General features: G+C 45.4%; 1 protein-coding gene across 1 annotated transcript; it reads right to left on the reverse strand.

The window, feature by feature from the left end:
• Nucleotides 1-11,919: 11,919 nt before the first annotated feature.
• Nucleotides 11,920-16,298, reverse strand: HOXD13 (homeobox D13). Its single transcript, XM_042441978.1, has 3 exons — nucleotides 15,580-16,298; nucleotides 15,235-15,536; nucleotides 11,920-12,601 (listed from the first exon to the last, which is right to left on the reverse strand). Exons 1-3 carry the CDS (start codon nucleotides 16,077-16,079, stop codon nucleotides 12,351-12,353), a joined length of 1,053 nt encoding a protein of 350 aa, XP_042297912.1. The 5' UTR covers nucleotides 16,080-16,298; the 3' UTR covers nucleotides 11,920-12,350.
• Nucleotides 16,299-26,039: the final 9,741 nt, after the last annotated feature.

The raw sequence follows: 26,039 nt of genomic DNA on the forward strand, positions 1-26,039 counted from the left end.
ATATAGATATAGATATAGATATAGATAATAGCAATATATCTATATCTATATCTATAATTATCCCACTGGCTCTTCATCCCAGAAGGAGGCAGTTAATTATCTAGATAATATATAGATATAGATATAGATATAGATAATAGCAATATATCTATATCTATAACTATAATTATCCCACTGGCTCTTCATCCCAGAAGGAGGCAGTTAATTATCTAGATAATATATAGATATAGATATAGATATAGATATAGATAATAGCAATATATCTATATCTATATCTATAATTATCCCACTGGCTCTTCATCCCAGAAGGAGGCAGTTAATTATCTAGATAATATAGCTATATAGCTATATTATCTAGATAATTAACCGCCTCCTTCTGGGATTATCTAGATAATACACACACACACACACATATCTAATATATGTAGATAATTATTTTTCTCCTTCTGGGATCCAGAATAGATTTAGATAAGTGACTGTCTGATGCTTTAAAAATGCCCCCTTTCTGTTCACGTGTACACACAAAAGGATGTATATAGGTACGAAGGTCAATAAGGACCACGTTTTTAAAGCCACTGAATATGCCCTCCTAGGCTTGGTATGTTTCCCGGAAGCCAAACCCACTTTGTGGATCGGGACTGACTCCGCAGTAGCTGTGCACAGAACTGCAGCCTGAAGTGGCTGTCTCTCACTCCCTTGAAATCTGCCAGGCTTCCCAGTTTATTGGGCTGAAACTGTCCTTCAAAGCAGAGCTGCTTAGCGGTAAAGGGAGATTGGGACGCTTGTAATGTATTCAAGGTTTCCCACACTCACAAATAAAAACTAAGTGTTACTGAACCACTAGACCTTTGAAATGAAAACGACGACGCTGTTATTACATGTTTTTCTTACACTTCCTCCAAACAACCGTAGTTTGAAATATACTCTGGAATAAAGTTTTCAGCTATTCGTCTATCCAAGGCGTCCTTCCATCTGAGGAAGTGGACTGAAATCTAGGAAAACTCACGCTGCCAACGTCTTTCTTTCAGTTAGGTCCAAAACACACTGCAGAAATAATCCAGTTTGAGACCGCTCTAACTGCCCTGGCTCAGTGCTAGGAAGTCCTGGAAAGTGTAGTTTGTTGTGGCACCAAAACTCTGACAGAGAAGGCTAAATGTCTCCCAAAACTACTGTTCCCAGAATTCCCTAGCATTGAGCCAAGGCAGTTAAAGCGGTCTCAAACTGGATTATTTCTACAATGTGTTTTGGGCCTTGGTTTCAAAGGTGCTACCAGATCGTTCTACATACTGATTCCGAGTAAAGTGGTATAGGATCTAAACGTTAAGTACTTTCAGATCCAGATTAGTGGGAGGTATAAACAGGAGTTAGGCAAGTGCAGTATACTGGCTTGGGGGCTGGATTAGGACTTTGGGAGACCAGGGTTCAAATGGATCATAGAAACCCACTAAGTGACTAGGAAGTCACACTCTCTCAGCCTCGGAAGAAGGCAATGGCAAACCGCCTCTTGCCAAGAAAACCCATGACATAAGCTGGAGTAGCCTGGAAGGCACCTAAGGACACAACAAGCAACGATGCCATATAAAGTCTCCCACTGGGAATGAATGAGACTGAAGAGTGCTTAAATTTTATCTGGATCTGGCCCTTCACATTTTACTATAATGCAAAGATTTATTCACCGAAGTATTGTATTTTTGAAAGAGCCAGCACAGTGTAGTAGTTTGAGCCTTGGACTATGACTTTGGAGGACCGTGTTTGAATCCCTGCTCAGCTATGAGACCCACTGGGTGACCTTGGGCAAGTCTCACTCTCTCAGCCTCAGAGGATGGCAGTGGCATCTTGTCAAGAAAACCTCATGATAAAGAAGAAGTAAGAGGAATGAAGATATTAATAACAATTTTATGTGTGTGTTTTTTTAAATTACTGATTTAATTAATATTAAATGGTTGGATAAGAATTAGACTTAGATAAGGTAATAAAGAATGGATAGCTAATGTGATATATCATATATATGTGGAATATTATGTAAAAGTCTTCTTATATTATTGTAAGTAGGTTATAATACTAATAAAGAAAAATATTTCCAAAAAAGAAAAGAAAAGAAAAGACAACCCCATAATTTCACCTTAGGGTCGCCATAAGTGGGCACACAACAAGAAGAAACTGGAGCGTAGGGCAGAGCAAGATTTACAGATAACTGTGTGCACCAGGTTAAGGAACCCTGGATGAGAGAGCTACCTATAGGAAGCCCACAGTCATAGCAGGAGGGCAGGTTCTGCTGCTCATTTCACCCAAGGAGGGATATGCAGAAACATACTGGTGTTCAGGAGGGCTTACTCCCAGATAAGGGCATGTACGATTGCATTCTTAGTTTAGTCTCTCTCATAGAATCGTAGAGCTGGAAGAGGCTGCAAGGGCCATCCAGTCCAACCCCATTCTGCCATGCAGGAACTCTCAATCAAAGCATCCCTGACAGGTGTCCACCAAGCCTCCGTTTGAAGACCTCCAAGGAAGGAGACTCCTACACTCCGAGGAAGGAGTGCGTTCCACTGTTGAACAGCCCTTGCTGTCAGGAAGTTTTTCCTAATGTTGAGGTGGAATCTCTTTTCCTGTAGTTTGCATCCATTGTTCCGGGTCCTATTCTCTGGAGCAGCAGAAAACAAGCTTGCTCCCTCCTCAATATGACAATATCCCTTCAAGTATTTAAACAGGGCTATTATATCACCCCTTAACCTTCTCTTCTCCAGGCTAAACATCCCCAGCTCCCTAAGTCTTTCCTTATAGGACATGGTTTCCAGACCCTTCACCATTTTAGTTGCCCTCCTTTGGACACGCTCCAGTTTCTCAGTGTCCTTTTTGAATTGCGGTGCCCAGAACTGGACACATTGTTATTCCAGGTGGGGTCTGACCAAAGCAGAATACAGTAGCACTATGACTTCCCTTGATCTTTTCCCTCTCTTTTATTCCATTTCCAGAAAGGTATTTGAACAAGTAGATAGAGAGAGAAAGAAAAAAACAAGACACAAACAAACAGGACCAGTTTGTCAAAAGTGACAAAAAAATAAAATAGAACCCAGGAACAACTGGGTTGTTTCAACAGGCTTTCTCATAGCAAAATAATCTGTTGTATGTCTTCAACTCATGTCTGCCTTAAGGTAACCTATCAGTATTTTCGTGGCAAGGTTTGTTTAGAGGGGGCTTGCCTTCATCTGAGGCTGAGAAGGTGGGACTTGTCCAAGGTCTTGAAGTGGGCTTCTAGGCTCGGTGGGAATTTGAACCCTGGTCTGCCTGAATCCCAGTCCATCACTCAAACTACTAACATCATGCTGGCTCTCAGTAAAAGAACACACTGTGCCTATTTCATACTTTAGCCCCCATCCAAACAATATTTACTAAGCAAAAAACCCGGATGGATTTGTCACTTATTTCCATGTCGTAGCCTGTGTAGTCATTGGAAACTATGCACATCCTCTGGGCAACAAGCCCTGCAGACTTCAGAGAGTATTACCTCTCCCGCACCCACCCCACACATCTCACTTCACCCCTAGTTTTCCACTGACAGAGGCCACAGTTAGCAGCACACAGGACTAAAGAACACAGCCTATTAAGAAGGATTTTCCTCCCAATCAACCTGCTGAAGCTTCAGCTGCTAGTCTGGATGTGTATGTGTTCAAAGACCTTCATGTGAAAATATTTCCCACTCAATGTGGCTAGCTATCTTTGAATCTGAAGAAAGTAAACTGGATATACAAAGCTGGACAAGGGGGAGAGAGGGAGAACGGACTACACAGGCCTCATCCCTGTGTGTATGTGCCTTGCAGTGCCTGCCCACTTATGGCGGCCCCATAAATTGTTAGAGTTTTAGTAAAAAGCATGCAAAGAGATTTGGTGGATCTCCTTAGCAGAGCCCTATACAACAAAGCTTGAGAGAAACAGCAAGGCCAGCCAAAGCAGCCCTAGCAGTAAGAAGCAAAGCAGAGTCTTCATTTAAAATAACATAACAATAGTTTTACACAGGCACAGCCTCATGCCAAGGTAAAAAGAAGTACAAGGTCTACATGCTATTTAGTGGAAAGTATTCAAAAGGAGCTTTATCACATCCTAAAAGGAGCAGCAGGCTGAAGAGGAGAAAAGATAATGGTGACTGGGGCAAAGGAAGGTGTGCTCCAGAGGAAGAGAGTGTGTATGTGTGTGTAAACACAGGCAGGGAATTACCACAAACATGCATCTCTAAGGTCCTAGAAGGTCTCAGTATGCAAAAGTTCCTCTACCCAACATAAACTCCATCAGGTTTTTATTAGGCAAGCAATACCCTGTTTTGGTTTTGCCAGTTCCTTCCTCTGAAATATAGCCTACAGCACCTGGAATTCCTTGGTGGTTTCCTATCCAAGTACTAACCAGAGCTGACCCTGCTTAGCTTCCAAGATCAGACAGGATCTGGCGCCTTGAGAGTATTTATTTTCACCTCATTCCTAGTCCTATTGAATGTACTGTAGAATAATGAAACAACCATCAAGTAAAACTCATTGATTCAATGGGCCTATTGGAGTGATGTATAGCAACAGTACTGAGGCCTGTATCTTCTCTTTTCATATCTCTCTCTCTCTCTCTCTCTCTCTCTGTGTGTGTGTGTGTGTGTGTGTGTATGAAGTTCTCTAGTGTACACACCAATGGAGTGGCCCACTCAGCTACCAGAAAGAACAGTGACTCATTCTTCAAAGTATTTTTATGGGACTACAGAAGCAAAAGCCCTAAAGCACTAATAAATCTTGAGTTAAACAATAGGGAAATAAGTTGAAGAAAGAAGGGAAGAGTTCTTTGAATCACTTCCATGCTATTTTACATTTCTAAATCAGTAAGGATAATTGTAAGTACAACCAAATTACAAATGTGGGTTATACTCCCAGCCTAAAGAGTGTGAAGGAGACCTATTTACTTTCTGATGAGTATGAACCTAGTTAGGATGATACCAATTATCTCAGTCCTGGCCATGCTTACTTAGATATGACCCCCATGAGTTGCATGAAAAATTCCACAAGCATGGGTCTCTCTAGGGTTTATTTATCCCATGTGGAGGCTTGCTTCAGAGTAAAGATGTTCCTAACTGATGGTAATGGCAAACCTCCCCTGAACAAATCTTGCAAAACAAAAACAAAAAACAACCACAAAAAACAAACCCATGATAGGTTTGCCTTAGGGTTACCACAAGTCAGAAAAGACTTGAAGGCACACACACACACAAATGGATATTCAGAACATTTATCAAAATAGTCTTATATGAGATGGTTCCAAGGAACACAGTTATCAAGGAAAAGAGGCACCCACCCTGTTTGCCTTTACTGGCATGTCCTTTCAATTACAATATGAAAGTTCACAAGGGGATGTGGCCTCACAAAGGATTTGAGACAAACTGCATCTCAAAGGCAGTAGTCTTTTGTCTTGCAAATGGATTTTAAGTTTGTTTCCTGGACTGAGTCTTCCAGCACCACATAACCAAAAGGAAGAGGGGCCTAACTGTATAAATATCCTTCCATACCATCTGAACTAAGGACTACAACTACAATATCTTGACCAAATGCAGGGCTATAACTAACATCATTGTGTGTGTGTGTGTGTGTGTGTTCTCATGTATCATTTTTAACTTGTGTATGTGTCTTCCCTCACTCCCCCAAAGTTTTCGTTTCATTAATGACCCAGCATGATGTGGTGGTTTGAAGGTTGGACTGTGACTCTGGAAACCTGGGTTCGATTTTCAGCTCAGCCATGAAACCCACTGTGTAACCTCAGGCAAGTCACACTCTCTCAGCCTCAGACAATGGCCAAGGCAAACCCCTTCTGAAGAAACTTGCCAAGAAAACCCCATGATAGGGCTGTCTTAAGGTCGCCATAAGTCAGAAATGATTTAAAAGCACACAGCAGCAACAACAAAGCATTTTAAACACCTTTGCCTGATGAAGAACTACAGGAAAAAAAGATTCTGCCTAAACATTAGAAGGAACTTCCTGACAGTAAGGGCTGTTCAACAGTGCATGGGGTTGGATTGGATGACCCTTGAGGTCTCTTCCAACTCTGTCTTGTGGACTTTGGATGATAGTGTGCTTTACTATATGGCCAACAGAGCTACCGCTGGATATGTGTCCAGAGGAGGGTGACCAAAATGGTGAAGGGCCTGGAAACCATGCCTTATGCTTCTCGTTTAGGGAGCTGAGTATGTTACACCTGGAGAAGAGAGGATTAAGAGGAGATACAATAGCCCTGTTTAAATATTTGAAGGGATGTCATGTTGAGGAGGGATCAAGCTTGTTTTCTGCTGCTCCAGAGAACACGACCTGGAACAATGGATGCAAGCTGCAGGAAAAAGAGATTCCACCTCAACATTAGGAGGAACTTCCTGACATTAAGGGCTGTTCAACAGTGGAACACACTCCTTCCTCGGAGAGTGGTGGAGTCTCCTTCCTTAGAGGTCTTCAAGCAGAGGCTGGATGGCCACCTGTCAGGGATGCTTTGATTGAGAGTTCCTGCATGGAAGAATGGGGTTGGACTGGATGGCCCTTGTGGTCTCTTCCAACTCTACAGTTCTATGATTCTATGAACTTCCTGACAGTAAGAGCTGTTTGACAGTGGAAAACCTTGCCTGAGAGACTGGTGAAATCTCCTTGTTTTGAGGTTTGTAAGCAGAGGATGGATGGATGGCTATCTCTCGGGAGTGCTTTGACCAGTGTTCCTGCATGGCAGAAGAGGATTAGACTGAATGGCCCTTGTGGTCTCTTCCAACTCTATTATGTAGGATGCAAGTTGTGCCACTGAAGGCATTCCTGCTTCTGGCTGGGATTTCTCCAGTCCAGAGTCTATGCCGCGGTTTGTCCAGCAGATGGCGGTATTGTCCCATAGAAGAGGCAGCAATGCGGAGATTTTTGCAGAGGAAACCCCCAACAGCAAGTCCCTTTGTGTTTTGCCTGCAGCCATTGATTACTGCAAAACTACCCTGCATTTTCGAGAGGATTTGTTGTCGTTCTTGTTGGCCTCTTGTTGCTTTTAGGTGCTAGCGGGCCACGCGTTTATCAGAAAGCCAAATACTCCCGAATAAAGGGAAAAGAGGAGTTATCTAGCAGATCCGAAGGTCCTGGAAAATGGTGCCAAAGAAGAGTAGTAACTAGCCAAGGAAAGATACAGGAACGTGTCGGTGACCTCATTACAGCCCCCCATTTGCACCGTAATCCACGCTTTCTCATTTCCTCGGGGAAAGGGAAGCATGTTGGGATTGTACAGCATGCAATGGAGGACATTTGAGAAAAATGGAGACCACAAACAACAGCTAAAGGCACCCTTTTACAAACACTCTAGCCTTATAATCCATGCTTCTTAGTGATTATCAGAATGGAGGACATTTTGGAATTCCTCTCCAGGGCAGAAGGTTGAAAAGGAGGACATATCTTGGAAAAGGAGGGACTGGGGTCACCCTGCCCTTGTAGGGCTCAGTAGCTTTCTACAGTCGCAGGGACCTTGGCTGCTTGCAAGGGAGGCTTCCAATGTGCTTTGGTATCCTTCTCTAGTTCAGTCTCTGTGTGTGTCTTCCCCTCCTTCCCTGAACTTTTGGTTTCATTTATGAGCAAAGAGCCTCTGTGGAGTGAGCAAGTTTCAAGTTCATCGAGGGATTTGGGGGGGGGGGGCGTGTTCCATCTGTATCTTGCATTTTTGCAAAGCAAGGCCTAGGTCTTGTTGGTTTATCGCGACTAAAGTAAAGCCACTGAACTGATACTAGACTTTGGAACCCACACTTAAGTAAACCTTACTGCTTCCCTGGGTCTCCTCTTCTTCGGATTCATCGGATTGAGGTAGGAGGTAACTCTTTTGCTTATTTATATCGTCTGGAGCCTTCTGCAGGGTGAGTCTCTCTTGAGTAAGTGATTTCAGGAGGGCAACTGCAGTTCATGTTTCAGTCACATGCCTCCCTCCCCCTTTTCCCTCCCCCGACCATTTGCACCAACTATATACCCAGCAAAGTAAACTTTCTCTTGCCTGTAACGGAGAGCAATTGGGACTGGAGTCTGAAAGCTGGAGGAGTTCATGTAGAAGAAATGCATTCCAAATTGTAAAAAGAGAAAGGGAGACACAGAGGAGAATACAAGTGATAAAATCAAATCAATATTATTATTATTATTATTATTATTATTATTATTTAATGTGAAAATGTTGGGAAAAGTTTGATGTGTTAAGATTTGATAAATCAAAATTGTTCCCCCCCCCTTCTTCTTTCTTTCTTTATACAGGCATGGAGCATCCAAAAAGAAAGGCAGTGGCGATTTAAAAAAATTACGATCCAATACAGGGAGAGGTGGGATACAAATAAATATTATTATTGTTGTTGTTATTATTATTATTTTCACTAGCAATATTTAACTTTGTTATTGTTGTTGATTTTATACTCTACATTGCCACATAATAATAATAATCATCAAATATAATAATAATTTATATCCCTGCAGATCGAGGCGGGTTCTGGCTCACAGACCTCATCCATTAAGTCCTGCAGATTTCAACAGTTGTCTCAGAACGGATTAATTTGGCTTGTGTTTGTCTTGCATTACTCCTTGTGGTTGCAGAAATGTTTTCATAAAGTGTATTATAATGAAGTATAATAAACGTATTTATTATTAGTGTCCATCCTTCAGATGCATTTTTCCTTTGGGTGTTTGAAAGGGGATACCTCTTATCAAGCTGTGTGTTGTAGTTTTCTGAAACATGAACAAGGAGGACATTTGTTCCCGCAGACCCCTTGGAACCAGCTGTTCAAAATGCGTGTCCTAAAGATGTTTGGTTTAAAAATAAAAATAAAGGGGAGTTTTAAATGAAGGGAGGGGAGGGTGGAGATTTAATAAAGAGGGGAGTGGAAAGAAATGGAAAATGCTCCCTCCAACATCATTTCTCCCCAGACATTCCCGATGCACAGGGAAAAACAATTGCACTGATACATGAAACCATTCAAAGAGCCCAGAAGTCATCCAATTACAAAACTGGCACTGAGATAAGATAAAGGAGCTGGGACATTTGTAAGATCCTTTGATTGCACGACCTTTTACCAAGGGAAGGTGGTGCTTTGTTTTGCTTGTGTAAAAGAGGGACAATTAAACAAGAATTTGGCATTTGGAAATGGCTAGCCGTGAAAGCAATGAATACCGCAAAGTTAAACTTATTTGTCCCATTGACTTCAAGCTGAAAGACCGACCTTATCCATTTAAGTGGGTTTGTTGCAATGCAGCCCCATTAAAAGTGCACAGAACTGCAGTCCTCTCTCCTCTCCTCCTACCAGTTGCATTTAAATGCGTTACTGGATCGAGCCCTGTTTTCATTGGCAGTCAATGCCCTACATCTAATTCCTAGAGTCCCCACTTGTTGCATCAATGGGATTTACACACGGTCAGCAATCGATCCAATGGACCTTCTCCAGCTGGGACTAAGACCTGGATGTAGGCCAAGGAGCTAGAATCAACTAGTGTCATATGATAGAGAGAGCAAAGATTTTGTTAAGTATTGCATTTTAAAAAAGGCATAACCCAAGTATGTCAATTTCTCACTGCAAAGGCTAAACTGAAAATTTGTCAGACTCATTCCTCTACAAGACATTTCTCATGTCACTGACCATTAAAGCTGTTTATGTTTTTGTTCCCCGTTCCAGTTTATGCTTTTACAGGTGGCCTCCAGGCTTCAGTCCACACACACTCGCAGAAGTATAGCTATAGCCATAAGAACTCTACCTCCCCAAATGACTTTTTCCGTCAGTTCCGAAATTTCTAGTTTTGCAGTAACTTAACATTTCATATCCAGGGATAACACTTGAGCATTAAAAATACTGTTTAGTCAAGCAAAGAAAAGAAGTAGACTGAGTTCCCAAGTGAATGAATGCTAACACAGCAAATAGAAGAGTTCTAGGTGCGTGAACTATTCTTAATGTCTCCAGTCTCTGTAATGCTAGAAATCTCGGGGCTGAAGGAAAAATTCAGGTTTAGAGTAAGGACATATACAGGATTCTTATATAGAGAAGCAAGACCATTCGTTTGCCTTTCCTACTTACACCCCTGTATGCAGTTACTTTGAGGAAAACTCCTTAAGAGGTGAAAAGAGTAAAAATGAGACCTTGAGGAGAAAACCCCATTGGGAGAGCCGTCTTAGGGTCGTCATAAGTCAGAAATGACTTGAAGGCAACCAACGACAACAAAAACAGGAATAGCTAAGGGAATGAAATGCTTACTCTCAGGTTCAGTGTATAGCATGGCAGCCCCATATCCCTACCCTATGCACACCCTACTCCTAAGTAAGTCCCACCTAGTAAGCACTGGAGTATAAAACCCGGAGTCTGGGGCGGAAAGGGGACTTGTTGAACCTGCCCTAGAGCAAGCTGACCTTGCTGCCCACCTGCCGTGGGAGCATTGGTTTTCCACATCTGGGTTAATAAGGGAGGCACTCAAATGCGAGGAGAAGGACCCGGAAATAAAAGGCCAGGCGCCAGGGACAAGGTCAGGTAGAACTACTTCCCTCAGCCTCCACCCTTTGGTTGGCATTTATTGGCTAACATCCTTTTCACGGAGTTGGCGGAGTCCCTTCCTCCGACCAACCTTTTTTCCCAGTCAGTGCCAGGAAAGTCACTATCCAAAGGGATCTTGTAGCCCTTTTGAGATCCCTTGTGTTAGATTTTCCAAACTAACGCAACCACGTTTTTGAAGAGTGCCAGGAGAGGTTTAAAGAGAAGGCGTTTTGCACTCGCGGTAGAGACAAAAGAAGAAACCAGGGGCTCAAAATTTATATAAAAATACACATCGATTTATACACACCTTTATACAACCAAACATATAGGCACGGTCGGCTTAATACCCTTGGCACACCAGGCCATTGCCTGTTGTTGTTGTTGTTGTTGTTGCTGCTGTTGTTAAACTGCGCTGGCTAAAGAGGCAAATGTGGTTGATATTAATGCAAACGTTGGTTCGTTTCTCGGGTGGTCTCCCAGCTCTCAGTACAAGAACGTAAAAGGCCTAATGAAACAGGCCCAGATAGGAAGTGCAGGTCGCCCACTGTGTAGGTGGAACAGCAAACCAATCACTCTTATCCCCCAGAAAAAAGCACCACCACCACAACAACAACCAGCCCCCCCCCCCCCCCCAAAAACCCTAAGCACGATACAGTCAACTGAGAAAACTTTAAAATCCCATTGATTTCAACGCAGTACCTAGGCTAGTGTCCTTGCCATTTTTTCTGGGGGAACGAACCTGGTGGACTTATTCGCCAGTAAACATGCCACAACAAGGCTGGGTCTCCCCAGCTAACTGGGTCCAGACCATCCATCCCTTCGGCTTCTACACAAAGCATGAACCTATTGAACCGAGCACAAAGACAGCCTATTTGCCAGCGAAAGTGAGGAAGGCGGGGACCTTAATTCCCAGGCCCACTCTGAAACAGTAACTTCTTAAAATATATATTTTAATATATATCTATATATGTATGTATGTAGAAACTTTTCTTTTTTAAAAAAAGAGCTACTTGTAAATTGAGTGGCACCCCGATTCTGAGCAGGTTTCACAGAGGAGTAAGTCGGGGTTGTTGTTGTTATTGTTTTAATTTCAACAGAGCTTACTTCTGTTTAGGGCGCAGAAGGGAAAGCCTCGGAAAAAGGAACCACCGGTTCTAGATGAACTTTAGTGGCGTCAAGTTTTGGAAGATGGTTGCCGAGAACTGGAAGTCCTTTCCGCGTTATTTCACATTTACAATAGGAGATCCGTGGCTACCCACCGACTCCATTTCCATTTACTTGGGCAATGGGGCAATCACCCCAGCTACATTGTACTCATTGTTATTATTATTATTGTTATTGCCTTCGGTCAAACGCCAGCAGGCTCTGTGTGTGTGTGTGTGTGTGTGTGTGTGTGTGTGTGTGTGTGTGTGGCTGAGATATCTGTGTCATCTATATATAATCTCAGCAACCCCCTTTTAGCACCTGGATTTCCTCCATCTAGTTTACACTTTTAAGAAGTCCATGGCTGTTCACTTCTCCACAGGACAAAGGCCTGAGGGGTAAGGGGGAGAGGAAGAGGAACAGGACCTACCGAAATATAAGGAAAAAGGGAAAAAAATTAAGGAAGTTTTAAAAAAGAACTGCAGCATTCCATTAAATCCACGAAGAAATGGCGAACGTTTGGCTAAAAAAGCGCTCTCCTGGGGTGTGTGGAGGCGGGGATCGTTCTCCTTACTAAAAGGGCGAGGGAGAAACATTAAATATATTTCAAGTCTTTCAAAGAAAGGGAGGAGTAAGTCTTTCCGAGCCCATAGTGGGTGGCTGGGTGGCTGGAGTCCGAGGCGGCGGGTCAGGAGACATTGTCCTTCAGCTTGGAGACGATCTTCTTGTCCTTGACGCGGCGGTTCTGGAACCAGATGGTGACCTGCCTCTCCGAGAGGTTGGTGGCCGCGGAGATCCGCCGCCTCTTGTCCTTGTTGATGAACTTGTTGAGGGCGTACTCGCTCTCCAGTTCCTTCAGCTGCAGCTTGGTGTAAGGCACTCGCTTCTTGCGCCCCCGACGGTAGACGCACATGTCCGGCTGGTTTAGTGCAACGTCCCCTAGGGAGGAGGAGGGAGGAGAAGAAGAGGAAGAAGAGAGGAAAGGGAGGACATTAAGGAGGAGGAGGGCAGGATCTCCCAGACCACCATGGAGGGGTCTTGGGAAACCAGCTAGCTCCTCACCCAGGCACCGCCAAATGGAGGACCTTCACACACACACACACACACACACACACACACAAATAAGGATGGACATGGCCCAATGAAAGCTCAAAACACTCATAGGAATATAAATCCCTGCTTCTGGAGGACGTTTTGGAATCTCTCCCGGACGGAAAGGTTGAAATGTAGGGCATGAACTGGAAAAAGGAGGACCTCTGGTGACCTTGCGGGGAATGCAAGCAAGGGAGCGGGAGGAGGATTGGGGCCCACTTGCGGGGACTGCGGCATGTATTTATCATCATCATTATTATTGTGTTGTATTTATGTCCAGCTGATTGGAAATGCTCTCAGAGCGGCTATCTTCTCGACTTTTTATCTCCACGACCCTCTCCTTTGTGTAGATTGTAAGGGAAAGAGAAATATGGCCCTCCCGCCCAACACCAGCAACAACTATTGAGGAGGGAGGGAGTTTGGCTCCCGGACTCCACGGAGTAACCCCTGTGTCCGGCCTCCGAGGATAGTTTTGTCTGTGTCTTGGGACAGGGGCCAGCCGGGGCAGGGAGGCTCTAGGTCAGCCTCGGAAAAGCAAATGGCAGTAAAACGATCGCAACAACCCTGGGGAGAGAGAGGCCTATCTTCCTCCAGGCCCAGCCGTAGCTTGCTTTTCAACTCGTTGCACATGGAAGTTTCTTCTAACCTGACAACGACTTCCAACTGAGGACGGGAAAGGAAAGTTAAAGTGCTGGAGGGGCCACGGAGAGAAGGAGAAACTAAAAATCCAGGACTCTTCCCCTCTCGGGACTAAGCCCCACTGAAGCCTTCTCACGGAGCTTCTTCGTTACTGAATAGAGATAGAACCGAGTTCGGCACACAACCTTCCTCATATGAGTAGAGGGCACTCGCCTGGCGAATAACTGGGGGCGGGGGCGGGTAAAGTTAGGAGTGGGGTGAGGGCTAATTTTGATCAAAGCCTACTATCTTTAACTTGTAGAAAAAGTAGATCGCCTTCTTTCTCTAACTTGTGCAGAAAGCAAATCACCTACTTTCTCAAACTTGTTACTAGTAGAGAAAGAAGACATCCTGCTTTTCCTAACTTGTACAGAGAGTAGATTGCCTGCTTTGTCTAATTTGTAGAGAAAATAGATAGCGTACTTTCTCTAGCTTGTAACTTGTAGAGAAAGTAGATCGCCTACTTTGTCTAACTTGTAAGTTGTAGAGGAAGAAGACAGCCTTGTTTCTATAACTTGTACAGAAGGTAGATTGCCTACTTTGTCTAACTTGTACAGAAAGTAGATAGCGTACTTTCTCTAGCTTGTAACTGGTAGAGAAAGTAGATAGATTATTTTCTCTAACTTGTAACTTGTAGAGAAAAGAGACAGCCTACTTTCTCTAACTTGTAACTTGTGGAGAAAGGAGGTAGCCTGCTTTCTCTACTTTGTAGAGAAAGCAGGGTGAGTCTCTACCAGTAACAACAGGCCAGGGCCAAGTTGCCTTGCTCCAAGTGAGTCCCATCGAGCTCAGGAGATAATGCAACCACAGCCAAAGTCTGAACCATTTAAAAGCCCTTGCTTGCGAGAATCCTCAGGAAAAGGCGATAATGTTCGGTAAAGTGAAAGGCAGCAAGGAAAGAGGAAAGCCTCTTTACAGATGGATTCACCCCATTTGGGAAGCTATGGCCCTGAGTTTGCAAGACCAAAGCAGTGCAGTTAATAACAGGGAGCCTTGGAGGTCTGTAATTCATAGGGCTGCCGTAAATCAGTGCTGACTTGATGTCAATTAACAACAGTAAAGATAGCTTTCGAAGATATAACCGTGCTAGTCTGGAAAATCAGTATGCAAAGGGATCTTGTAGCTCCTTTGAGACTAACTGAAAGAAGGAAGATGGCAGCATGAGCTTTCCTAGATTTGAGCCTTACTTCCTGAGATACATGTTTTAAAAGCATGCATCTGAAGAAGTAGGCTGAAGTCTACCAAAGCTCATGCTACCGGCTTCTTTCTTCCAGTTAGTCTCAAAGGGGCTACACGATCCCTTTGCATAACAACAACCAAGGAGCAAAAAAGCACTTCTTTAAGAAAAAAAGTCAGTGGGACGGGAAGTCTGGGCGGGAGAACAAATGTGCTGAGGAATTTAGTCACAGTTTTAGTCGTAAAAAGTGGCAACAAAGGGTGCGCAACAACTCACTTTGTTGACACACAAGTAAGGATGGGACACACGTTCTTTAGCATTCTCATTATCATAACTAATCGTAAAAAATTATAAAGTTCTTGTGGGGCTTCTCTCTCCTCACCAGGGTCTGGAGGCGGGTGAGTTTCTAAAGCGGTGGCAGAGCAGCCCAAACCATTGGCAGCCCCAAACTCTCCCGGTGCGGATAGGTCAAGATCTGTCTCTCTGTGTCAGCAGCTGGAGAACCATTCCCCCTCCCCACCCTTCTCCTCTCCTCCCTGTGGCTTCAGTGGGCAGCCCATTGGCCGCTTCCCGTCCAGTTGACCTCCTCCTCCTCCTCCTCCTCCTTTGCTGGCCGCCTGCCTACCTGGGAAGGAGGACTTCCAAAAGTGGGAGCCCTGGCCCTGGTCCTTGGCGCAGTACACCTGCCCGTTCCAGCCATTGGCCAGCGTCCATGACTGGTAGCCCTCCATGGAGATGTAGGTTTCGTGGCGAGGCTCCCCGGCCGCCGCCGCAGCCGCCGCGGAGCCGAAGGTGGAGACCACGTCCAGGTAGCCGGCGGGGACATGCTGGTAGGGGGCCCCTGTGGCGGCGGCGGCTGCTGCGGCTGCAGCGGCATAGCCCTGGTAGAAGGAAACTTCCTTGGCCCGGGAGGAGACCTCTCCGGCCCCTCCGCCGCCCCCTGCCCCTCCGCTGCCGCCCCCCCGAGGAAGGCACGCTTGTGCCGGCCAGGCTGGCCACGTCCATGTACTTCTCGACGGGGAAGGCGGCGTGCGGGGAGGCCTTGAGGGCAGCGTTCTGCTGCAACCCGACCCCGTGGGCCATGCGGCAGCTGTAGTAGCCGTTCCCGAAGGGGTGGTAGCCCGGGTGGTAGCCTAGTGCTGCTGCTGCGGCCGCTGCGGCCGAGGCAGAAGAGGAAGGAGCCGTCGAGGGGCCTCCGCCGCCGCTGGAGCAGTCCTTGGAAGGGGCGGCCTCGGAGGAAGAGGAGGAGGACCGAGCCCCTCCGGCCGAGGAAGAGCGGTCGTAGGGGAAGCCAGGGAGAGGGGGGCCGCCTGGACGCCCCGAGGATGGGGGCCCCGAGGCCCCGAAGACCGGCGGCGAGAGGAAGCTGCGGCATTGTCCACTGCTGCTGCTGCTGCCGCTGCTTCCTCCTCCTCCTCCGGCGTCTCCACGGAGTGCCTCCATCTCCCATCCGACGGCTGCTCGGCTCATGCTTCCCGCGCAAAGGAGTCCCTTTGCTCCTGCTCCGGCGCCTCTTGCTGGATGGGCTCCTGCTGCTCCTTCTTCTTCTTCTTCTCCTCCTCCTCCTCTCCGTCTTGGCCCCGCGGAGGCCCAGCGGCGCTCATGGCGTGCGAAGGGCGAAAGCGGGGGTGGGGGGGTGGTTTGCAACCCAGCGGTGCAAGAAAGCAAGCAAGCAAGCAAGCGGGCGGACAGGCGGCCTCCCCTTCTTGCTTCGCTCGGGATGGTTTATAAAAACTAAGGCCACGTTGGGAGGGGGGAGGAAAGCAGCAGAGCCTCTGGCTCCGCAAGGAGCAAAGGGAGCGTCCCATTGGCCTGCGCCGCCCACGTGACCCTGGCCCTGAAACTGAGCCAGAGAAAGAGAGAGGGGGAGGGAGGAAGGGTAAGGGGGAGGGATTGCTGAGAGTCTGGCTTCCCCCTCCCCTCTTTCTAAACTTTGTTTGGAAGTGTGTAGTTCAGTCCTCCCATGAAGATCCATAGGGTGCTTTTTTCCCTTTAAAAGAAGAGGGAGGAAGGGGGGATGGAAAGGGGGGGGGGAGAAGCAGAATAAAGTATGTGTATGTGTATGTATGTGTATATAAACACACACACACACACACACACACACACACACACACACACACGGCTTTCTCTGCGCCTGTACGCCTTTCAAGTCCTTATAGGAGTTGGATGAGATTGTAGCTCTAGTTTAAACGACCTGAGAGCAATGAACGGAGCAGCTAATATACAGAAATATTTATGTATGTGTATATACAATGTATGTGTATGCATACAGACACACATAAACACCCATTCAGCTTTATTCTGCTTCCCCCAGCTCCCTCCCTCTTCTTTTTAAAGGAAACACACACACAGCGTATATGCCCCTCCCCACTGCTCCTTGATGACCTCGGATACTAAAAAATGACATAAATCTTGAGCCAGTTCATAAGGAGCAATGAAAGAACCGGGCCGACCTTGGCAGTTTGGGATCCCACTTACAGGCGCATATCCCCCGCAAGCAGACATTAACCTTTCAACCCCGGGAAGCACCTCGGAAGAATTAGGATGGCAGGCTGGATGCCTTTTTTATTCTTTTAATTGTCTTTTATTAAAAACAAAAACAAAATGTAGCTGTCTCATCAGATAAGAACTGGATGGAGACTGAGATGGGAAAGAAAATCCTGAAGTTTCAAAACTTTTATTTTATTTTATTGAGGGAGAGGTGTTTCAGTTCTGTTCCAGGTAGTTTCTCCTTGGCCACTGGAAATAATAAACATAGTGGTCATGCTCACCCTTCTCATCCAAATTTGCCCGACCTTCGGACCCAAACAATGGATGAGCGCCAATTGCGGAGGGACTTTCCAGACTCCCAAAAGCCTCCCTACTTGAAAACAGGCGGCTACTGAACGATTCTAAGTTCTGGCTTCTGCAGTTTGGCACACGTTTCCCTAACGACCCTAATCCATATGCATCTGAGGAAGTAGACAAGTCTGCGGAAAACTCATGCTGCCAACTTCTTTCTTTCGGTTAGTCTCAAAGGTGCTACAAGATCCCTTTGGTTCTGATTCTACAGACTAACATATAGCTCTTTGGATCCTAATCCGAATTTAGGGCGAAGTAAGGTCCGTGAGATATCAGCCTGTTCACGTGTCTGGAGGTACAGATGACCATGTACACGGAAATACACATATTGCCTGCTTCGTCAATTGCTCTCAGGTCATTTTCACTAGGGCTGCAATCTCATCTAACCCCTGTAAGGACCTGAAATGCTTACAGAAGTAGGGAAAGGTAGTGTGGGGAGTCTGTTGTAAAACCCGATTCTTGGCCTATAATAATTAATAAGGGTTTGTAGTAGAGTAGAAGAAGATCCTGCCCTTTGTTTTGGTTCAAAAATATTAGCCACCTCTATCTCCGGATCTTCCTCTATTTATTGTCCTGCTTCCCCACTAGTTCTTTAATAACTTTCTTACTCTTTGCCTTTTCTGCTAAGGTGGCTCTGATCAGCTCCAACACAGTTGGCTCTGTGGGGCTTTCAGACGGGCGAATATTCCAGCATTTGGCCAGCCTTGCTGTTGGCACCTAAGGATTTGGCTGGCACTCTGAAGAAGAGAAAAAGAGGCAGCCGGCTAGATCGTTTGGGGGGACTTTCTTTTAAAAGTCAAAGACTTTTGATGCTCAGGATCCTCGCTCGCTTTACTCCACAAGGAAAACACCTTTCCTGCGTGGGACTTATTCCCCATTGATAGGACATGTGACCGCATTCTTTCCCTAGAGTAAAACCGCATTAAATCCACAAGTCATGGAGGGTTGGAGGGAGAACAGGGGCCAAGTCCGTCATTTTGGAGGGTTGGGGGAGATTTTCTGAAGCCCGCCAGAGAGACAAGGTGCCCCACCGGGATGATCAGGGTGCTGGGCCCTGGAGAGGAGAAGAAGTTGCTCCACTTCCCTGGTATACTTTCTCACAATAAGACTTGCACTGGAAACATTTAGAGAACATGAAAAGAACGAAAGAAGGGGAAACAAGGAGGAAGAAGGGAGCAGTCGCCTGAGTAGGGCAGAGTGGGGCCTGGAAAGGGACGCTCTGTTTTTCTTAATGCAAACATGCCCCGATCTGTTTAAAAGTCCGCCCAACTGCGGGGAAGATTCGTCTAAAAAAGACTCAATTTCTCCAGATGGGCAGTGGAAGGGAGAAAGGCATTTTAGGCCAACCAAGGTGGGAACCCAGAGCTATCTCTCTGAGGACGGAGGGAAAATGAAGAGACCCGTGGAAGGGAATTCATTCCCAGTTCGGTTTCGGATCTAGGCCGAACTTGTACCGTGGAGACTGAAGAGTACTTGCCACTCAAGCAAGAGTGGTCAGGTGTCCTCACTGCAAAGGAGGACAAGGCACCGGAAAAAAGGACATTCAATAAAAATGTAGGATGTAACCAAATAAAAGCTTAAAAAGAAAACAACTCTCATTTAAATTAATTATTTTGGTCATGCTCAAAAGGGAGATCATTTTGGAATTTCCCCCGGACAGAAGGTCGAAATGGAGGACATGTCCTGGAAAAGGAGGACGCCTGGTCAAGGGCTTCTCAGTCCCTGAGGAAGGGAAGACTACAAGGAAAGGGAGAGGGGAAAGCCAAGCCGGGCCTCCGAGGGAATGGCTGCTTCCTTTCGTTTTGGTTTGCGGTCTTCCTAATCCTTCTTGGCATTCCCGGGCGAGGAATGGGAAAGCCCTGCCAAGGAGGGCCGGGGCAGGAGAGGCGCAAAGGCAAAACTGCCAACGCAAGCTGGTGGCCAGGAGCCTGGCTGGGTCGCTTCACTCCTTCCCTGGTCAACCGAAAAGGCCAGTAAGTGGAGCTGACAAGGGGTCAGGCAGTTCACCCTCGTCTAAATCCCAGTCCCTACGCGCTTCCAGGACGTGTCAAGCACTCTGTCATTGGGAAGTGGTTACGAAAGGGCACCAGTCAAACACACGTATCATTCTTCTGACCAGCGGAAACCTCCTCCCCCCTTTCTTCTTCTTCTTTTGCAATAAGGGACTTAAGAACATACAATTTGGATATTATTCCCCCCTTTTTTTCTTTTGCAATATTTAAGAGTAGCAATTTGGATATTATCCCCCCCTTTTTTTTTCCCCTTTTCTTTTGCAGTACTTCAAAGCACACAATTTGGATATTAACACACACACACACACAATTTTATAAGATCAGAGTGGAACGACACTTCCCAAAGCCGCGGTCCAGCTGCAACCCTGCGTCGTTTAACTTGGATCCACTACGTTTTGGGAAAAAAATCTTAACTTTGCTGCATTCCTGCTCAGAAATGTGAGTTTAGAAAGATGGAGGGGTGTTAGAAGTTGGACCCAGCCAAACACATGGAAAGGCTGGGATCCCCGGCGCTCACGCAAACCCCGTTCCCACCGAAATCCTTGGGGCCCGGAGGAGATTGAGGCTGGATCCTTGCCTTGCCACTGGGATTTGTGCTCCAAACTCTTTGCTTTGTTTTGAGGAGGAGGAAAGATCACAGCCAGCTCCCAGAGACTCCTGGCGACCTTTTCTCCTTCTGTTGGAACCAGTTACACAGTGGCAGTGCCTACTCCGGCCCTTAAGATCAAACCTTTTAAAAATCTTGGGTAACTTGGATACAAATCTTGGGCTCAGTATTTAGATTCCCACTCATAGCATCCTGTCCCAAGCCGGTCCTGCATTTTTCCAGTTAGCCAGGCCCAGGATGTTGCCAGTGGGAATCCAAATACTGAGCCCAAGATTTTTTACCCAAGTTGCCCAAGACCTTTTAAGGGTTTGACCTTAAGGACTGGAGGGAGCACTCTGCATTTTTCCTCACACTGATCAGTCAGTCAGGTCATTTGGGGAGGTATGCAGACAAATGCGAAATGCAAAATGACCCGTCTAGTTGTTGGATAGAAATAGGCTGAACTAGTTAGGTGATTTTGAGAGATTTGCAGAAAAATGCAAAATGGCGTCACTAGTTATTGGATAAAATAGGTTTATCTAGTTAGTCAGGTCATTTTGGGAAGTGTGCGAAGAAATGCAGGGCCGGCCTGGAACAGGATGCTGCAAATAGGAATCCAAAAACTGAGTTCACAAGGCTAGCCACCTTTGGAAGAGAGAGGAACCCCCCTCCCCAAAAAGTCTTTATCTTTTCATATTTGTGCAAAAATGCGTTGCCCACCCCCAGCCCTTGGGCCAAGCATTCCAGCAGAGGAGCCAAAGCTCTGGATAAATTCCCCGCTGAGGGCTCCCAGGAAGTCAGAGCCAGATGACCAGCCCATTTAAGCAAACAAGGGCAAGGTGGAGGGAAAAGGGAGAGTCTGCTTGAGCACCGACTTGTCTAACGAGAACGGCTGCCTTTGGGAAGGCGGGGAGGGGGGACCGTGGACCGCAGCACCTCTTGGGCCTGGTTTCCCTCGCCCTCCCCCTTGGCATCCAGTCAAGGTGCGTGCGGCTGACCTCATAGGTACCTGGCATTTCTTTTCCATTTGCAAATGGCGCGGGCGGCATCAGAACAAACAGTTTTTTCAGCTGGATCTGGGAACCCAGGGAACCCGACTTTGGGGCTTCCTGAGAAAGAGGGAGGAGGGCGACTTTCGGGAAGAAATTATCTCACTCTCTTCCCTCCCCGTCCTCCTTCCGCCCCGTTAAATGTGCCGAACTGACATAATGGAATAGCTACGCAGGATCATTTCCTTAATTAAACACCACGTTAATTTCTCTGTGACCCCGCCCCAGACTGCCTTGAACCCTTTTCACTCGGGCCTTGTAGACGAAAGGCTAGTTTCAAATGGATGGGTTTCCAGGGGCAAAACGAGGGTATTGTTCCCCCAAATAAGAATTTTGTCTCGTATTGATATTTCCCATGAGCGCCCAAATATCTGGCATTCATTGCAGTCATTTGAAATTTCAGTTGAACATTTAGCAAGACAGTTTAAAGCATTCAAAGGGAAGGGGCAGGCAAAGCGAAAACAGCGTTCTCAGGGTGAACGATTTTCAGTATTTTACTCTAGTCTCTGCAAGGCTAGAAATTTGGGGACTGAAGGAGAACTTCATTAGGCAGGCAGTATTCTTCTTTTTGGGGGCAATGCTTTAATTTTGTGCCTCCTGTAGCTACACTTCACCGGTTTCTAAGGAGCTGGATACGACGGTCAGCTTATTTCTTCCCAATATAACAGAAGGAAGGCCAGGTGACCTCAAGTGTATCTGATGGTAAGATCCAGGCATACATTTCTCTTGCCACCCAGTCTTCTTCTTTAGGAAAAAATCCTTCCTTTATTTCTGCCAATCACAAGTTAAGGACATGATGGGTGCTGATTCGGGTGGCTTGCATATATATGTTCTGTGTCAGAGGACCAAAAAGAAAATATTATCCGTATCTTCATGGGAAGATGAACCCACTTATTCCTCTAATCGGTGATCTCCCGGAATTTGCTCTCTGGGTCGTCTTTGGGCTGCTTGGCCCTACTATAGAAACCAAACCAAGAAAAAAACTTTTCTTCTAAAACGTTTGGTGTGTGTTGAGAGGGCATGGAACAATCCAGTTATAAGAAAACTGCTTGTTAATATTGAATTGTCGTCAATGGGATGGTGAGAGAAAATGAATTTATATTTCGATTTCTGTGTTTGTCCGGTTTTCTTGCTCGCTTGCTAGTTATTCCTCAATTCCTATCCAGTTCAGAGTTCACATGAACAAACAGTAAAGATTTTTGTGGGTTTTTTGGGCTATTTGGTCATGTTCTAGAAGAGTTTATTCCTGACGTTTCCTGACGAACATGGCCACATAGCCCGAAAAACCCACGAAAATCTATGGCTGCCGGCCACAAAAGCCTTTGTGTTCACAAACAGTAAAGACTTCATACAGTCTCCTTCCCCAGATGTGAACCTCCCCTGCTTCGGTGTAACCAGGTAAGGCTATCGAGGGGGCCATTTTTTACAAAAAGGTCTTATTCTTTTGTGATTATTTGTTGTTGGAAATTGGTGTTCTTATTGTTTCTCTTCAAGTCGTTTCCGACTTAGGGCGACCCTAAAACGACCCTATCACGGGCTTTTCTTGGCAAAGTTTGTTCAGAAATGGTTTTGCCAAATTGTTTTCTTCTAAGGAAGGCTGAGAGAGTGTGATTTGCCCAAAATCACCCACGGGATTTCCATGTTCGAGCGGGGATTGGAAACCAGATTTCCAGGGTCCTAGTCCAACACTCAGACCACTACACCAGGCTGGCTCTCTTGTACGAAATTCTCATTATAAACATAAAGTTCAACGTTTGGGAAATTACTTAAGATGCAATGCTACAGAAGCAAACTTTTCTTGAGTTCATTATGGCTCATTTCCCAGGTGAGCGGACTCGGGACTGTTCTCTTCATTATCAGAAGAGAGAAAAGGAGGGAAACAAACGGGGAGGACGACCCACTGTTTCTAGATCTCTCACCAAGGGGATCCAGGTATGGATTATCAGAGCTAACCCATTGAAATCAAGCATTTGTGAAGGAAAATTAAGGTCTCATTTCAGTCTCTCCAATTCAAATCAGTGGCACTTAACTATCCTGAAGTCTACGAAAGCTCATGCTGCCAATTTCTTTATTTCAGTGAGTCTCAAAGGTGCTACAAGATATTTCTAGGCATTGATTCTACAGACTAACACAGCTATATCTTTGAATTCCTTACCTTTGGGCAGACAAGTTCCAGTGGCTTAAAATGAAGGCAATCTAGTTCCACGTATAAAAGTACTTAAAGCAACAGGTGACCTTTCGGTGTGGGTTTGCTGCATCCTGGGCACAGGTAGCCAATTTGATCTATAGGAAGGAATCCAGCCCCAAATCCCAGTTCAGCTCAATGCTCAGTGTCTCTAAACATAGACTGGTAGGATTTTCCTTGGTTTGGATCTTGAGCGTGAACTCAGACTGGAATTTTCTAGTGAGCGAGTGGGGAATATGAAGTAAAGGACATCACTCCGGTGGAAGGAGAAAGAATAAGGGAGGACCGCCACATAAACCTATTGGGTGAACTTGGGCAAGTCATATTCTCTGAGCTCCATAGGAAAGCCATGGCAAACCCCTCTGAAGAAACTTGCCAAGAAACCCACCTTAGGGTCTCCATAAGTCGGAAATGACTTGAAGGCACACAGCAACAAACCAGTTCTTTGCCTGCTTACTAAAAAAACAAATAAGTCAGATGTACTTATGTCTTAGTGCCACGATGTGTGCAGAGAACTGCAGCATAGTTATGGCCCTCTCCTTTCTAACTAAATCCAAATATTTGTTGTTTAATGCAGACTCTTCCCTTTGTGCACAAGTGTTGTCCATCTGCCACAATGATGAAAACACCACAACGAATGTAATCAGGGATGGGAAGACTAGAGGCTTGATTCCCCATTTGCAGGAATCTGAAGTACTGTATCTTTTTACCTCTGGACCAGGTACAGATCTTAACCGAGAGTGATAACATCTCGACAGTAGGGAATCTGACATCCATCTTTATATTTGCTGATTGCATTCTGGTGCATATGTATGTGCTTGTGACTATATATGTGTGTGTTTGGATGGATGGATAGATGGATAGATGGATAGATAGATAGATAGATAGATAGATAGATAGATAGATAGACACTCACGTGTGTGTGCTAGGATGAGAAATGAGGAAACTTTCCTGAAGTCGAACAGAGGCCTGATACAGACAAACCAAAATAAAGCTGCTTCGAGTCACTTTGGAGGTATGCTGTTTAAATGATACATGCATCCAAAGAGTCCAGAAGCCGCACCAAAGCCACGCTCCAGTCCTAAGGACTGGAGTGCAGCTTTGGTGCAGCTTCCAGACACTTAGGACGCATGCATCATTGAAACACCATACCTCCAAAGTGCCCTGAAGCAGCTTTATTTGGCCTGTCTGTATAGGGCCTGACTTTCTCTGGCCTTTACCTTCGAAGTTGTAGTACCCAGTCTTGACCACTAGATGGTCCTGCACGTTTTCCAGTTAAAACCTCAGTCTGTGGATGTACTGGACATTCGCCCAGATACGTTAGTTAGCACGAAACTTGAAGCCTTGAAGTAGCTTAGAATATTTATTTTTATTTCTATTTTTTACAGCAGGGAAGAGAGTGTTCTCAGACAACGCAATAGCAGCAACAAAATCTCTGCTGCCCTCGTCCAAAAATTCCCAGGGGCAGGAGAGAAAAGTGAAGTAGTGCGTCAGTTTCTCAATAATGTGTATTTCTAAGAGGAATAGTCACTGCATGGCGGTGGTCTTTGTCTGGGAATCTGTGTAATATTCTGGCTTATTCTTACTAGCAGCATTTTGTTAGAAGAGAACAAAGCCTTGCAGCAAGACATACATCATTTGAAGGTGATGCAGCATTCTTCATCAGAGGCATGAAGAGGAGCGAGAAAAAGTGTGGACCTGTCTACCTTGCAAAACTGAAACGAGGAGATATATATATATATAGAGAGAGAGAGAAGTTGGATATGGATAAGTGGGATGTGAGCCATGAAAAGAATAATTACTCCAGTGGTTCTGGATTATACTTTGCTCACATAGAGAAATGTGAATATTTTATTTATTTATGTTTATTTATTTCATTTGTATGCCGCCTTTCTCTTTGAAGGGACCGAAAGTGCCTCACAGATATAAATATAATAATGTTCATATAAATATATATTTTTTAACTTCTTCTTTACAGATGTACCGATAAAACTGTCTATCAGTAATTACATGGATAATGCTGGGTGTGTTTAATGTGTATCTTTGTGAAGTCGAAGGCTTTCATGGGCAGGATCCATAGTTTTTGGTGGGTTTTTCATGCTGTGTGACCCACACAGAAACTCTAGAAGAGTTTCTTCCTGAGACGCCAGCGAAACTCTCCTAGAACATGTCCACGTAGCCTGAAAAATCCACAAAAAACCCACTGTTCATTAGTTGTATTTATTTAAAGAAATCGTGTTTGAGATATGTATTGAAATCTGCTCCCTGTCTATGGTTAGGGATTTCTTCTCTGCTTGCATAGGTCTCCTGCGAGGGGTGGTGTGTGTTTGTGTTTCTGTGTGTTAGTGTGTGTGTGTTCTTCGCATGCCCACCTGCAAGGAACTAGAGCCACAAAGGCCAGCAGCTCTAACAGTTCTGATGGGGAAGAAGAATGCAAAACATAAAATCCGAAGTGATAGAATTCAAAGTTATAGCCGTGTTAGTCTGTAGAATCAGTACTTAGAGAGCTCTTGTAGCCCTTTTGAGACTAACTGAAAGAAAGAAGTTGGCAGCAGGAGCTTTCCTAGACTTCAGCCTACTTTCTCAGATGCATTTGGTGGAGATCCGAAGAATGTGGTGGAGAGCTGAGGAAGTAGACTGAAGTCTAGGAAAGCTCCTGCTGCCAACGTCTTTCTTTCAGTTAGTCTCAAAGGTGCTACAAGATCTCTCTAAATAATAATAATACCAAAAGCATCTGAGGAAGTAGACTGAAGCCTA

This window comes from Sceloporus undulatus, chromosome 1 (assembly GCF_019175285.1).
Source record: "Sceloporus undulatus isolate JIND9_A2432 ecotype Alabama chromosome 1, SceUnd_v1.1, whole genome shotgun sequence".
Lineage (NCBI taxonomy): Eukaryota > Metazoa > Chordata > Lepidosauria > Squamata > Phrynosomatidae > Sceloporus > Sceloporus undulatus.